Source organism: Acartia tonsa, chromosome 9 (assembly GCF_053477335.1).
Source record: "Acartia tonsa isolate MP-2025a chromosome 9, ASM5347733v1, whole genome shotgun sequence".
NCBI lineage: Eukaryota > Metazoa > Arthropoda > Copepoda > Calanoida > Acartiidae > Acartia > Acartia tonsa.
This window is the reverse complement of record NC_137268.1, coordinates 22,519,440-22,536,447: the sequence shown is the minus strand read 5'-3', so window position 1 is coordinate 22,536,447 and position 17,008 is coordinate 22,519,440. Positions and strand designations below refer to the sequence as shown.

The 17,008-nt window shown below is 30.8% G+C and overlaps 1 protein-coding gene across 3 annotated transcripts in view; it reads left to right on the top strand.

The window, feature by feature from the left end:
- The window catches only part of LOC145328518 (uncharacterized), a 61,942-nt gene that overhangs the window by 34,845 nt on the left and 10,089 nt on the right, over positions 1-17,008 (top strand). For all 3 annotated transcript variants that reach the window (XM_080172229.1, XM_080172230.1, XM_080172228.1), the window contains exons 26-30: positions 196-291; positions 479-609; positions 980-1,076; positions 2,008-2,076; positions 4,092-4,284. In XM_080172229.1, the coding sequence (XP_080028355.1) occupies positions 196-291; positions 479-609; positions 980-1,076; positions 2,008-2,076; positions 4,092-4,284 (586 nt within the window). The remainder of the gene's footprint in view (positions 1-195; positions 292-478; positions 610-979; positions 1,077-2,007; positions 2,077-4,091; positions 4,285-17,008) is intronic.

Sequence of the window (17,008 nt, the reverse complement as noted above, 5' to 3'; positions counted from 1 at the left end):
TTCTAGGGGGGATTTTTATTAGGAGGATGGTGATACTTTCGCCTAAAAAAGCTATAACCTCAGGACCAGAAGAAGCTGTAAAGGAGAACCATATTGGTTCAGCGGTTACAGAGATCCTTCAGTATACACACAAAGACAGACTCAAACACTGTTACTTTTATATAAGGATTAAACTGTTATAACAAAATATACAGGTCAAGAATTGGCTCTCTTCAATCCCTGCTCAAGACAAGTAAAACAATTACAGCCAGTAGAAAATCTTTGTATGGAGACCCTATCCCTATACCCCAGGTAGTTATCTCGCGGTGCACATAAATGCGCAAAAAGACTTATTTTATGCGTTTTTTCTTCAGTGAAACTTTACCTGTATGTTCAGCCATTTTGCATTTACCTTCCTTTAAAATTAATAGATTTTCGGAGATATTCGTTACCAGGAACATTTTAATGTGAATTGCACTAGATCCAAAACATTTTAAAGGTTGATGTAACTGCCCCAGACAACAACACAGCACCAGAAGAGAATAATGATGACACTGCTGCTAAGGAGAATGATAATAAACAAGAAACAGATCAACTCAATGTAACATCCCCTCCCCACCTAGAACAAAAGTAAGTCAGTCATAACAAATTATAAATCAGAGAATAGATAATTTTTGTTAAACCAATAATTAATACAATGCATTTTATAGACTGAATTATTAATAAAACTATTAATGCTCTTTTTGAGGGCGGACAAAAGGACAGACATCGTTCTACTTTGTATTATGAATAAATCAATTTTTAGTAACAATCTTATTTATATTTATATGTTAGAAAGCCTACAGAACTAGACAAGGTTGTAGCTATCCATGGACACATCACTCATAGAAACAATCTTATTTATATTTATATGTTAGAAAGCCTACAGAACTAGACAAGGTTGTAGCTATCCATGGACACATCACTCATAGAAACAATCTTATTTATATTTATATGTTAGAAAGCCTACAGAACTAGACAAGGTTGTAGCTATCCATGGACACATCACTCATAGAAATGATTCTTACACTAATGCCGTTGAGGAAGACCCTGTTATGGTAAGTTATATGTATATTTTAGTTTGGTGACATAATTCATTTTGGACATAGACCGCTTTATAATAAAGACATAAAAAAGAACCAATAATTATGATGATGCTTTAGTAGTGAAATTTTGGCCACAAAATTATGCAGAAAAATTTACACTCAACGGTTGATTATCTAATGAATGTTATAATAGTTATTTCTCGCATCGTATTATAAACAGCTTTCCGCAGATATAGAATGTACAACTAAGATTAGAAAGTTGGATATATTATGATGCTAGACATAGTTTTTTTTCGTATGGATGAGAACCGGTTCCTATCCACCGGATTCGAATGAATACGAGAAATGATATTATTTTCTCATGCTAAGTTTTATCCAATACAGCCATCTATTTAACTCATTATTAATGGTTGAAGTGAAATAAATTAAACGGCTATTTCTTTATCAAAATGTTTACAGTTTCTAAGCAAAAGTTGTTTTCGGATTTTCCTAACATTGTGTTTATGTTAGTCAAATCAAGACTTTGTAGCTTAGTAGCTACTGTATTATTACTTTGTCTGTCCGTCCGTCAGTAACTCTCTCGATAAGTACTTCCAATCTAAAGGCACTTCCAAGCTGGACCCGTGTTTAGTAACACTCTAGGGATATGTGATTTCCTCGGCTGCTATTTAAGATTTTTGCTTTCTTTTGATGATGGCTATTTTCATAGAGCATCCAGTATATAACTTAATTTGTCTTTCAGTCATTATTCAGAAGACAGAAATACCTGTTCTTTTATGAGATTTTCCAAGTTTTCTATCATTTATCTAAAATGATCCTAATTTTTTTTTATTTTTTATTTTAACTAAATAATAACATGTGCTTTATGATTCGCTTTGACTGTTTGTTCTTAAATGACTTTTAAGCTTTAGTACTTATGAATGTTATCATCCTTGTTTTTTAGGAGACTCACTTTCCCTACAATCCTGCCGAGGGAGATGAGACTCGCCTGGAATGTGATAAATATCCACAGGAAAGCAAAGTTACACAATTCATATAAATACCAGGGATCTAAAGGGACGAGACAATGGCTGATACATTGATGTACATTCCCAATGATGATACACAAATTTACACCTTCTGTAGATTGCAATTAGTGGTTATAACCATCAAAATCAATTAAAATCCCCAACGAGTAAAAAAATGTTATTGTTAAACTTTGGGGACTTGTGTTATAAACAGCTCAATGTCCCCCCCCCCCTCACTAAATAAATGCGCAGGGTCAGGTTCACTTTTATATTTTATATATAAAAGATATCAATAAAGGAATATTTATAATCTTAGTATTAAAAAAAGTAAATATTTTTAAAGGTTTAGAAAAAAAACAAAGTTAATCTATGATATTCTTTTTCTTTTTTAGAAGCATAATTGAAATTATTTAATGTTAGGTACAACTATACAAATGCAAAGTAAAAAAATGCACTTAAAATTCAAAGAGCTCTGGCCTAGAAATATTTTTTATTTAAAAATAATAATCTTTTATGTTATTAGATTATTTCTTTGCCCCTGAGATAGATTGTAGTTTCCTTCAAACGGCCAAGTCGGGCACAGAACCCTCCCCTTCTTTTTTGAAATTTTAAATAGGAGGGAGGAGGGTGGTTTGTTAAGTTCATGTAGATTATGTCATATTGGGTATTGGGTTAAAGGACCCTCCCCCTCAGGTGTTAGGCATATTGAAATAAAACTACCACCCTCTACTGCAACCTATTATCAATTTAAAAGTGCTTGACAGGGACCAAGAGAGAAAGCATATACAGGGTGTTTCAATAGAAACGTCTTTTTTAAAATCTTAATTATGCATAGAAAATAAAACAATTATAAAAAGTGCTTTATATATCTAGAAAACCTATTCTGGGACATTTATGTTTCAAATATTCAAAAATGATTTTTTCAACAAATTATGTCTTAAAAACCGGATTTCTAAAGTCCTTATTTTAAAAGATTTACAGATTTAAAGATTGTGGAACAAATGCGCACGTTTTTAAATCCGTAAATCTTCAAAAATAAGGCCTTTGGAAAAACCGGTATTTAAGGCATAATTTGTTGAAAAAGTCATATTTAAATATTTGAAACATAACATGTCCCAGAATAGGTTTTCCAGATATATAAAACATTTTGTATAATTGTTTTATTTTCTATGCATAATTAAGATTTTTAAAAAGACATTTCTATTGAAACACCCTGTATATTGCATAGTAAGATGCAGAAATATTTCATTGTGTCTTAGAGAACAGTTTAAGCTAAAAAAAAAAGAAAGCATTTATGCGGTTCCACCTTAAATTGCTAAATTGCTAATTTGAAATATTTCTTTTTGTTTCTAATTCAAGGCAAAAAATGTTTTCACTGGCCTTGAATTGTTTCCTTCCTTAATTAGTTTTGTCTGCAAGCATTTGTTTGATAAAAGGAAAATTAAACAAAGATTTTATTTCATTGAAGTTTTGTTAATTTTCTATTGAAATGATATCAGTATCTTGTAAATTGTAATAATAATTTTCTATACTGGAAACTCATATTGAGATAAATCATAAGGTTATAGATCTTAGTTAATCATATAAAGGCTAATAGTAATAAGTGTATAATCAATAAATGTATGAGTTTAGATGTTTAATCCAGACAACTACTTGCCTATGTGGTGGAGACATTTTTTGTCAACTGGTAAATTGGTTGTTGTTCTTTTGTAGGGACTCGTCTGTGTTTATATTTCCAACGCTATTAGCTGATTTCTAAGACCCAATACAAAATCTGGACAGGATCAACACCATGTGGGCAGCGTTACATATATCTCATGTCTTCTCTAGTTTTTTTACTTTTTTGTTCAGAGAAATACAGATTTAAAAAATTCTTTTTGATGAGACTACATAATCTTATTCATTTGCTTGCTCTACTGAGATTGTTTTCACTTTTTAAAAATTTTTTTTGGATTAAATTGCAATTCCTCATTGTGACTATGGGGAAAATAGTCATTATTATGTATTTTTTGCTTTGAAGAGAAAGGAATCTGGAGACACTGAACCTAAAAAAGAAACATTAGAGGACAAAGAAAAGGTGGAGAAGATGAGAAGGAAAAAGAAACCTTTCCTACCGAGTCAATCCTCAGGGGAATCAGATTCTATGATCAACCAAACTGTGTCAAATTTCTTTGGTAAAACTATCAGAGAGAACAGCGAAGAGGTGGAATTTGGTAAGGTTAAAATCAACTTTAATAACAGTATGATCAAATTCTAGACAAGAAAATGGCACTTGAAGTTTTTATCCTTATAAAATCCCAATTTATTGAAAATTATTTAATTTAATATCCTTCTTTTACAAAATATATGATATTATATTAATGTTTTAACAAATTGCGTAGGTGCCATATTTCCGTGCATAATACGTGAATAATTAAACTCTTATTATATATTTTCAATAACCTTTTTGATCATACTGTTGATGCCTAAATGTATATCCCTTTAAGTTGTTTTCAAGTAATCCCGTTACCTCCACCAATACTAACTAATCGGTAAGTTGTTGGCCTAAACACTAAAAAAAATATAATTGCTTAATAAAATTTGCCAACCTGCTTTACCAAAAATACATACAAATATCAAATTAATACAAAACAAACTAAAAATAAAATATTATTGTATAAGGGGAAGGACAACTATTTATTTTGGGTTCAAACAAAGTATTGAAAAATTATATTTTGCCATTTGCACCCTAACCCAAAACCTGTCCTTTGTCAAAAGAATCCTTTAATAACTTTCAACCCTTTTATTTTTAAGCTACACAAAAATCTTCTATAGACACCTGACTGTATTTAAAAAATTACATTGTTTTGCTTGCAATCTTGTCTTCCATTGTCCTTGCTTTAAAAATAATTAAATCCTAAAAGTATATTTCACTTAAAGAAAATTATAATTTCTTTAAAAATAATAAAAACATATATTATTTTGAAGCCGGCTGTGAAAAAAAGTGGCTTCGAAAAAGAGAGAATATATGCTATTAAGTAAAATTTCTTAGTATTTATATAGTAAAACTCCATATATAAAATTGCAGCCGGCTTCAATATTTTTTGAAATTTTAGTGATTTTTTCACATATATTTTTCAATAAATTCCTTTGATTAATTACCATTCTCAGATTTCGAGGAAAATGAAATTTTTTTTAAATAAGGGAAAATCAATAAAAATAAATTTTTCAAATTATTAAGTTAAAAAATCACTAAACTTGTCATGATCGCTTCTAGTTTGGTTGTAATTTACCTAAAAGGAATCTTTGAACCATTAAACCTAACTTTCTTGATTATTGACCAATTTCAACCATTTTTTTTTCTTTCACCTGGATATTCATTGGATATTCCAAATCTGATATCGTACTTTACCTAAAATGACTATTTGAACCATTAAATCCAACTTTTTTGTTCATTTACCAATTTCAACCAAATTTTTCCCTTTCACCTGGATATTAATTGGAGATTACAAATCTGATATCGTAGTTTACCTAGAATGACTCTCTGAACCACTAAACTCAACTTCCTTGTTAATGGACTGATTTCAACAAAAAAATTTCTTTCACTAAGAAAATCATCTATCTATCTATCTAACGGACTATCTATCTATCTAACGGACTATCTATCTATCTAACGGACAATCTATCTATCTATCTATCTATCTAACGGACTATCTATCTAGCTAACGGACTATCTATCTATCTAACGGACAATCTATCTATCTATCTATCTATCTAACGGATATCTATCTATCTAACGGACTATCTATCTATCTAACGGACTATCTATCTAACTAACGGACTACCTATCTAACGGACTATCTATCTATCTATCTAACGGACTACCTATCTAACGGACTATCTATCTATCTATCTATCTATCTAACAAGCTATCTGAGCTATCTATCTATCCAACGGACTATCTATCTATCTATCTAACGGACTATCTATCTATCTAACGGACTATCTATCTGTCTATCTATCTAACGGACTATCTATTTATCTAACGGACTATCTATCTATCTAACGGACTATCTATCTATCTATCTATCTATATATCTATCTATCTATCTATCTATCTATCTATCTATCTATCTATCTATCTATCTATCTATCTATCTATCTATCTAACGGACTATCTATCTAACGGACTATCTATCTATCTATCTATCTATCTATCTATCTATCTATCTATCTATCTATCTATCTATCTATCTATCTATCTATCTATCTATCTATCTATCTATCTATCTATCTATCTATCTATCTATCTATCTATCTATCTATCTATCTATCTATCTATCTATCTATCTATCTATCTATCTAACGGACTATCTATCTATCTATCTATCTATCTATCTATCTATCTAACGGACTATCTATCTATCTATCTATATATCTATCTATCTATCTATCTATCTATCTATCTATCTATCTATCTATCTATCTGTCTATCTATCTATATATCTATCTAACGGACTATCTATCTATCTAACAGACTATCTATCTATCTATCTATCTAACGAGCTATCTGAGCTATCTATCTATCCAACGGACTATCTATCTAACGGACTATCTATCTATCTAACGGACTATCTATCTGTCTATCTATCTAACGGACTATATATCTATCTATCTAACGGAATATCAATCTATCTAACGGAATATCTATTTATCTAACGGACTATCTATCTATCTAACGGACTATCTATCTATCTAACGGACTATATATCTATCTAGCTAGCAAGCTAGCTAGCTAGCTTTCTAACTATATATTTATCCATTAAACGGACTATCTACTTTCTATGTATCTATATTTCTATTTTTCTATCTCTCACAGGCCCCGGGATAATTGTAAAATGCTAAATCTTTTTAAGAAAGTAACATATGTCTGTTAGTGTGTAGCATAAGATCTCGATAACTGCTGAACAAATATAAGTTTAATAAGTTAATAAGAAATTGAAAGTAAGATACTTAACAAATTGTTGTTTTAAACTCAAATATTTTTTGCCAAGTGTTCCTTCATAACTACAAAACTTCTAGCTGTTGTAAAATAATAAAAAGGGTACACTGAAAAGAAATATTTTGGTTTCTTGTGTTATAGAAAGAACATGGAAAGGCTAATGCATAAAAAAATAATTGCCAAAGTGGGTATGTGAAATAATAGGAGTGAAGCAAAAAGTTGTGTACGTTTGTGCTGTTTTGTCAATCACACTGTTTTAAAGTTTTAAAGACACACAACAAATGTCAAGTTTAATCGTCCAATGTTTCCTGTTACCCAATAAAAAATATTCTTACACAAAAGTGTTTCTGATAATAATAGAAATATCTATAAATATTTCTATCAAATATTATTTTCAAGGAATCTTAATGATGTCATTGAGTGGTTTTGATTACTGACTTCCCACTCCCTTTGACTCCCTTAGACCTTTGTCTGAAAGTCTTAACTATGCATGGCAATGATACAAATGTATTTTTAATTCAACAATTATATGCTTAAGAAAGTAAATGTATTATCCTAAAGTAAATGTTTCCCTATCCCTTTTAAAAACATATCTTTAACGATTTTTCATACATAAAAAACTTTTCAAAATCTGTTAAAAATAAATAAAAATCAAAATTTAAATAAATACAAAAAAATGAGTATTATGCTTTAATTAATTACGTGGGAAAAAAGGTCAAAAAAACATTTCACACACTCCCCGGGGGGGCTAAAATTGAAAAACTTTTCCTAAAAGATATTCATGGATGAAGTTAACAGTAAAGTGACCAGGAATAAATATCCATTACTTAGTTACAACATTTTTATTACAATTAGTTAAATTTTTAAGAATTAACATTTGAAAAGAAGAAGTATGTATCTATATTTCTGGGTAAAATAGCCTTAAACCTGTTTTGGTCTAAATTAAAGATTTATGAAATAAAATATAGTTTATACCTTTTTTCATAAAAATACCAAAATCTTTCTTTTGTATTTTTTTCCTTTTTTCCTGAATTATTTGATACTAAAACACAAAATGAAACGTGTGAAAAAAGGGATAGGGAGGATGAAATAATCCTCAACATTTACAAACAACATTTTCTAATAATGATAAACTAAATTACCCCTTCTGCACATTAAAATAAATTGTTAAAAAGTTTGATACAATTATATAAAAAATCAATAAAAACACCCTAAAGTTTCGAATCAATAAACAAATAACGTAGTTAGAAAGCTTAGGGTACCAGTGAAAATGTAGCCTATCGTCCACATCATCCCTGAAATATCAATACATGGGGCCAAAGGACATTTCTAAAAACTATATTCTAAAAATAAAGTAAAAAGTAATATAGTATCTGTATGTTTTAGCTATGAAATTTTTGTTACGTTAGAAAAATGGATTATGAAGTTTGATATCCCATTTCCAAGATATTTTGCTTCAAACAAAAAAACTTTAATTTCTTATCTTATGGGTCATAGCCAATAGAACCTGTACTTTTGAGAGATTGTGTTTAAAAAAGCATTAAACCATTGTTATAGTATACATACAAAAAAATCACATTTAATTATTATAATAAAAAGTTGTATAATTTGTATTTATAAAACATCTAATTTTAAAATCATTTATTTATCTTTATTTTCCAGCTAAAATTGTTCCATATTTGTTAAATTTTTATTTCTATTTGAACTTAACTTAAACATTTATATTATCATCCAATTATAGGATACTTTTTTTGAAGTAAAGTAGCGTAGCAACCCTACTTTATTTCAGCTTTATTCAAATAGTGGCCATACATACTCAGTACAGTCTTCCCTACATCTAGAGATTTACTTTCTTATTAAAGAAGCGCAGCTACTAAAAACTTTTGCTGCAGATACAACTATTTCCACTTACCTTTGTTTATTATCTAATTATCCAAGACTAAATATATTTTTAAAAGATTAAGATATAACTTCAAGTGGGTTATAGCCTTAAACAAACTGTAAGAATAGAAGTTTTGAAATTATGGATAATTTTGAGCGTAATAACTCCTTTACCCCCCCCCCCCTTCTCTTTGGAGGGTTGTGGTACAATTCAGAAAAGACCTATAAAAGCAACAATGTGAAAGAGAACTAATGGTCCAGTGGTTAGGGAGATTCTTGGTACACACAGAAAGACAAACTCATACGCACAGTCACAATGTTACTCTAATCTAATTTAAGAATAGTTACCAACAAAGTAAAATTGTTAAAAGCGAAGCTTTTCTATAATTAGGGTCGGTCCATCCGTACGTCCGTCCGTCCGTAACAGATAGCTGTTTTCGTTAATTTAGGCATGTTAGAATTGTCCTATTTATTCCTGTAGTAGTTAGGCAACTCTATAATCACTACCAGAATGTCCGTACGTCCATTTTAAACATGTTGATTTTTTTACTTTTTTAACAACAATCTTTTATGTGATCTAAGTATCCGATTGATCTGATTTTTGGTATACTGATTCCAGGGACAACAAAGTACAATATAATAAGCGAAGCAACTCTATAAAAATGTAAGTATGTCCATAAAAATTATCCTGTATCAAGCCGTTTTTCAACAAATTTATTTAAATTTTGGTTCGACTCTTATTCCTTTATATTTTGATTATTCAGTTCAGACACTATACAAGCATTAATGTCCGTTTGTCCTACCATTTCAGTGCTTCACTTTAATGAATGTTGTCATCCTTGTTATAATGAAAACCTATAGAATATGCTTTGTTTCTGTCTATCTATTTATTTAGCTACATGTCTAACTATCTACTATCTATATATCTATATTTTGGTCCAACAGAATCTCTGGTTCTGCATGGAGTTAAATATAATTCTTTTTTTAAAGGGGTAGTTGCACGAAATGCCTTTAAATTTGAATTTAGTGAACTGCATAATTTTTTCTGTTCAATGGTTTAAAGGGGTAGTTTCATGAAATGCATTTAAACTTAATTTAGTGAACCGCATATTTTATCCTGGTTAAATGTTTAAACTACATTTATATGGCATATATTTGAAAGAATTTCAATTTTCTACCACGTAGTTTTTAAAATATCAAGACTAGAAAATCGTCTTTTTAAATTGCATATATCACAAAAGGACAATTTTCAAGTCTTGATATTTTAAAAACTACGAGGTAGAAAATTGAATTCATTTCAAATATATGCTATTTAAATGTAGCTTAACCCATTAACTAGGAAAAAATATGCGGTTCACTAAATTAAGTTCAAATGCATTTCGTGAAACTACCCCTTTACATTTATAGGGCATACATTTGAAAGAATTTCAATATTCTACCATGTAGTTTAAAAATATTAGGACTTAAAATAGTATTTTTGTGATATATGTTATTTATATAACTGGCTATATTCATAAAAAATAACAGCGTGACTACTAATTTCGTTATGTCTAATTGTTTGTTATTTACTGTAATACAATATCATATATGTTTGATGGTATACTTGTAACTTTTGCTTGCAATAAATTTTTTGAAATGCACTTAATGCAACTATCCCTTTAAGTTGATATATCTATGGATCTCAAGGGATAAGACAATGGACTAAATTCCCTTTTCTGTAGAACGAAAATTATAGCTGGGATTTAACCAAATCAATCAAAATACCTATCTAGGCTATCTATCTACCAATCTATCTTTTAACTATACAGGGTGTTCTTTTATAGGACAAAAGTATTGCTTAATATAACCCATTTGCCATTGACAGAAATTAATGATCTATATCTTAATTTCTTTACTGGGTTGGGGCAATTTGTATAAGAAAAAAATATTTAGCGATTTTAAACAAATAATGCCTTAAAAACTGGTTTTTCCAAAGTACCTTTTATTGGAAGATTTTTGGATCATGAACAATTTAAAGAATGTGCAAAAATGTGTATATTTTTAAAATTCAAATTGCGCGGCTTGTGTTAATAGTAGAAAAATGTTATGCATATTGTTAGAATCGTCATAAACTCTAGTTTTTGGGTGTTTAAGAAATATTCCTGTGCTACGTATAGTTTAGGAGCTACGTGGTACACAGTGCGATCTTTTGCCTAAAAACGGGACATTAAAAGTAAACAAAAGTAAACTTCAATAAATAGGCTTGTTTTTGAGAAAATGATGTAATTTTTTTTTGCTTTAGCTAGGAAATAACTTAAATTTTGCTCCTGTTGACTTCTAATGTGCATTTGGTAAGTATGTCTGTCGGTATTGGAAGAGCGAAGCTACCCTATTTTTAAAAAATCTATAAACCTTCATAACTTTAGTTAGGATTTGAATATTTTAACAAAATCAACGTCCATGTAAATATACTGTTTTATACATAATACATGTTGCATATTGATATTATTATTGCAAAACCCGGGGCCTCATGGCCGTTTTTGGGTAAAATGGAGAAAACTGATTTTTTGGGGTTAAAAATCTTAATATTTTTGGTGAAATTTTCTCACAAAATGTCAATTTGCACCACCAAAAAAATATTTTTTTAAAATTTTTCTTTAATTCGACATTGGTACAGGTATCTGAAAAGTACCTCAATCAAAAATTATTTTCATAAAATGAACATAAATGTATTTTTTGTTGCTTTGAAAAAATTGTGTAAAAAAATCTGGAAAATCATCAAAACTGAAAAGAAATTTTGGCGTTATCCTCTTAGATTTTTTTTTTCAATTTTGAAAATTTGAGTACTTCCCCCCCTCCCTCCCCCCCCCCCTCCCCGACAAACAACTATTTTAGGTTAGGTTAACGGATAATACCGAAATTTTTCACTACCTTTTTTAAAAATGGTATAAATCCACCAAAAATTAAATTTTTTAAAAAATTTCTTTTCTAGCTGTCTACTTACAGCCATTATTAATTCCTAGGATAGATAAAAGTCAATTTTAAATTTTTTGGATGTCCCACTGGATCGCACTGTGTGGCAAATGGGTTATATTAAGCAATACTTTTGTCCTATTAAAAAAAACACCCTGTATATAATAAGCTAAAATAAATTTGGGTACTGATTGGTTGGTAAAAAACGCATAAAAACATCTGTAAATCAAAAACTAGATGATAAAAATAATTCCAACTGATGTAATAAATGTGCTTTGTTACTTTTTATTATTTTTCATGATTGTAGCTCAGCTGTTTGCCATATTTCGTGGAAAATAAGGATCTGTGACCATCAAATATTTTTATAGAATCAAACTTTTTCAATTAACATTTTAACCCTATATTGTTGAAAATATCAACAATAGTAAAGTTAAATGTCCATACATTGCTGTTATTCATCCAAAACTGCTAAAATGGCTAAAGAAATGGCTATGAAAATCTAAAAGTTTTAATAGTAGATAAGCTTGTGACATGTCTAGATATAGGTTTTAATGGGTGCCAAGCCCAAAACTGCTACCAAAAATTGAGTGCCTGTCTCTATGTCAGCTGGGTAACAGCTATTCAACTATTTTTTTGGTATTTTCCAGGAAACCTAAACATAGAATATTGCAGTATAAGTACACTTTTTCAATTGAAATTTTAGCTTTTTTCATCAAAATACTTATTATAAACCTGTTTAAAGGGCGAATATAGGTTCGATATGATATGAGCTTATATCAAAGGTGCAATTCCATAGATTATAAATAACTTAAAAATATTGACATATTCAATTGTATAAGTCTGTTTATAGCTTAAAACCCGTCAATCTCAAAGAAAATATTTTGTAATTAGTGTGGTTCCCTAAGAACTCAAACACCCTAGCATCACACAAGGCTTCGTGGCAAGGTTGAATTAAAAAGCTTTCTTTAAATGATAGTCGTAATAACGTGGAAACCAATTAATTAGGGGTAAATATACCCTCCTTCTACCTTCATAAAGTAAATTATTTAAAAGTTAAAAAAAACATCAAATAATGTAAAAAGTAAAAAAAAATAATTGATAAAATTTTCTTGGAGGAAGAATGATTTCAAATCCCTGTTTTTTTTGTGGCTGTGTGTGTGTGTTGAAAATGCGTACACAAGGGTTGTTTATATCATCATGAATTAATCAAAGATCTCTGTACAGAAAATAAACTTTAAGACGTATTATTTACCCTGTCAATACTCCTGACGCCCTTCTATGCAAATTATTTTTATGCTTTTTAAAAAATTAAATAAACTAGTATATAGTCTAAAATAATAAACATTTAAATTATCTTTTAAGGTGCGTGCCAATGTAATAGTCAATCAAACTTAAGCAAAATAGTAAAAAAAAAGTCTTGTAAAGGGCTAAAATAAACGATTTTGTCGGCAATCTCATTTATTATATGTTCAATTGAAACAGAAAACTGCAAAATCTACTTAAGGATTTTTTTGAATTTTTAAATTTGGCATAGATATTCTAAAAGTATGTAATGGCACCTTTGATATAAGCTCATATCATATCGAACCTATATTCGCCCTTTAATTCTATATTTAGCTGTTAAATATTTGAAAACGGCTTACAATGGCAAGGTATAGCCAAAAGTATGAGTTGAATATTAGGGTGGGTCGATTTTGGACATTTTTTTTCTGAGGCCAAAGCGGGGATCTGCACTCAATTTATATAGATATAATACACCTCTGGATGATTTAAAATTTATCCTAAGTCTTAAAACCGCTGACGACCAGACATTCAATTGTATAGCTATTTGTAAATGGGAGTCAAAAATTTATTGAATCAGAACTATGGCTTCATGGTGCTCCCTGAAAATGCCTTGAGGAGCTGAATCAGGAACTTTTGTCCGTTTCAAAAAATCTCGTTCCTAGCCTGAGAAAATCTAAAAAAACCTCTACAAATTGGACAATTCTCAATAAACCTAAAAAATTTTTGTTTTTTTAGTGATTTCTAAGGCTAGGAACGAGATATTTTGAAACGGACAAAAGTTCCTGATTCAGCTTCTCAAGGCCTTTCCAGGGAGCACCATGAAGCCATAGTTCTGATTCAAAAAAATTTTTGAATGTCGTCTTTGCATACTAATAAGTAATGAATTATATTTTTAAGTGGTCTGTTCTAAAACTCAATTTTTAAAAATTCTTTTTCGGTCAGAAATGTTTTTAAGGTTAATTTTATCTATTGCATATCCCTGCTTTGTCTAATTCCTATATGAACCCCCCCTATTGAATATAGGGCTTGTGACATAACTATGGGTAGGTTTTTATGGGTGCTGAGCTCAAATATTCTACTAATTTTTGTGGCCGTCCATCCATATGGCATTTTTGTTATAATTACAGCTGGTTTTGTACAATTTTTAGATTTTCATAGCCGTTTCTTTGGCCGTTTTTAGCAGTTTTGGATGTAGAACAACTATGTAAGGACTTTTAACTTTTCTATTATTGATATTTTCAACAAAATAGGGTTAAAATTTTAATTGATAAAGTTTTTTCTATAAAAATTTTTGATGTTCACATATCCTTAATTTTCCACAAAACATGGCAACAGGCTGAGCTGTAGCTGTCTCCCAGCTACCATATGGATGGTCAGTCACAATTCTTATTTTTATTTTTTAGCTCAGCACTCCTAAAAACCTACCCAAAGACAGATCACAAGTCCTATCTACAATTAATACTCCTGACTGCTGCCAGCTGTTTTTAGCCTTATCCCAGCTGCCACATGGATAGTTGGTTACAATTCTTATTGGTATATTTGAGCTCAGCCGTTTTCAGCAGTTTCCCAGCTGCCATATGGATGGGGGGTCACAAATTCTGTTGGGATTTTTGAGCTCAGCACATCTAAAAACCTACCCAAAGACACATCACAAGCCCTATATACAAATAATACTCCTGACTGCTGCCAGCTGTTTTCAGCCGTATCCCAGCTGCCACAGCACCCCTATAAACCTACCCAAAGGCATGTCACAGGCCCTATCTACACATTATACTCCTGATCGCTGCCAGCTGTTTTCAGCCGTTTCCTAGTTGCCATATGGATGGTCAGTCACAATTCTTGTTGGTATTTTTGAGCTCAGCACCTCTAAAAACCTACCCAAAGACATGTCACAAGCCCTATCTAAACATAATACTCTTGTTCGTCGCCAGCCATGTTCAGCCGTTTCTAGCTGTTTAGTGGCTGGTACTAGAAATTTAAAAAATGGTTATTGCTATCATTTATCATGAAGTAAACCAAAAACATTTTTTTAAAGTTGATTCCTACATAATTAATGATGAATTTGCCCTGAAAATAGGCAAAAAACGGCTAAGCACCGGTGTCCTGGATAGGAAACAGGTTTTTTTTGAGTTATGTATGACAAGACATATATTTCTATGACCGGGAGTGTATGACAGTTCAGCCCATAACTTTCATTAAATCACAGCTGATCATTTTTGTGGATTTTTTTAAAAATTACTATTTTCCTCAAATTTTCATAGTTTTTCCCCAAAAAATCACAATGTTCTCATATTTACAGCTTAGTTAATCTAATTTTTTGCAAAGAAAAGCATAATAGATGACAGCTGAACCAAAGATTATGTTATCATCAATAACAAGATCTTACAGAATCAATTGACTAATCTAAGATTTGTAGTCTAGAAGTTTTGTAATGTTATTTGAAGTTGTTATTTGAATTAATGTCTAAACAATTAAATAAAACTTAAGTTTGTTTTGGTAGTCAACACAAAAAAATACTCACTTTTCATGTCCCTCGTACATGCCTCATGAATTGTTATAGCATAGTTCCTGGCTGTATAAAGATGTCCCTCTGAGGTTCCATCAATGAAGTTGAAACTTACATGCTTCAGAATCAGCAATGATTCTGTATAAAGTTTTCCTTGTAATATTGAAAAGTTATCTTGCTCAATATTGATTCCTTGCTGACTTGATGTCAAAATAGTTCCTCTGTTATTGTTTGTTGCTGCTCATCATCATTGGAAACAGTCAGTTCAGTATTGTGGCTGCTTTCAAAGGTATCTAGGTGTTGATGGGTTGTGGTTGCAGTTGAAATGATGGTGGTTGTGTAAAATTCTTGCCAGTTTCAGACACAAACTGCACCAGATTCTTGTTTACTCTGGCCTTTAAGGTATTCAGGTAAACATTGTAACCTGAAAGTACTGAGCCAGGGTGGTTGTAGCTGTTCTGGGTAATGAGTTTTCATGTTTTCTGATGGATGGGGCTTGTATGTTTAGATCTTTATTGTCATTTTAGTTTCTGTTGGTATTTCTGACAGATTCTGTGTGTATCACCTTAAGTCTGGATCTGTAGGTCTTTTCAGACAGATCTAGTTGGGAAATCCTGTTTTTCATTTGGTGTTTAGAGGGTGGTGGGATCAGATTTGTCATGTAGAGGTGATTTTGTGTTTTGGTTGACAGGAGAAACTTGCTTGCTTAGCATAGATGTTAATGGTCTATCACAGTCATAATCTTGGTTTTTGCATGCAGTTTTTCAATGATGGTCATGATGTGACAGTAGATGGCTGTTCTCAGAGCAGCTTTTCCAGCAAACAGAATGCTGTCCCAGCTATCATTACTAAATATGGGACTGCAGTAGATTATCAGGGACTGGTAAATTGCTTTGTATATATTTACTATAACTTACTTTTCTTTCCCTCTAGTGGAGAGAGCTTCAAGCTTTTTGTTTATAGAGTTTATTTTGTTTCTAGGCTACTTAACAAGATGGTCAATATAGAAAAGATTGTCACATATAACACCTAAGAGCTTAGGATGTCTGACTTATGGTACTGTTTTAACATTGACCGCTACAATAACTACAGTGCCTGCTTCATTCGAAAAGGCTGTAAAGACTATTGCAGATGATTTAGCTGGAGAAATGAATGGGTTCTGACTTTTTAACCAATCATCAAGAACTGCTAAGTAAGCTTTAATGTCCTTGACATAAGGATCAATAAGGGGACATATGCTGTTGGAGTTGTTGGCATTGATGTAATTTACGGATTGAAGAGTACAGGGTATAGGGCCTCTCCTTGTAGGACAGCCTGTTTGGCAGATTTGTAC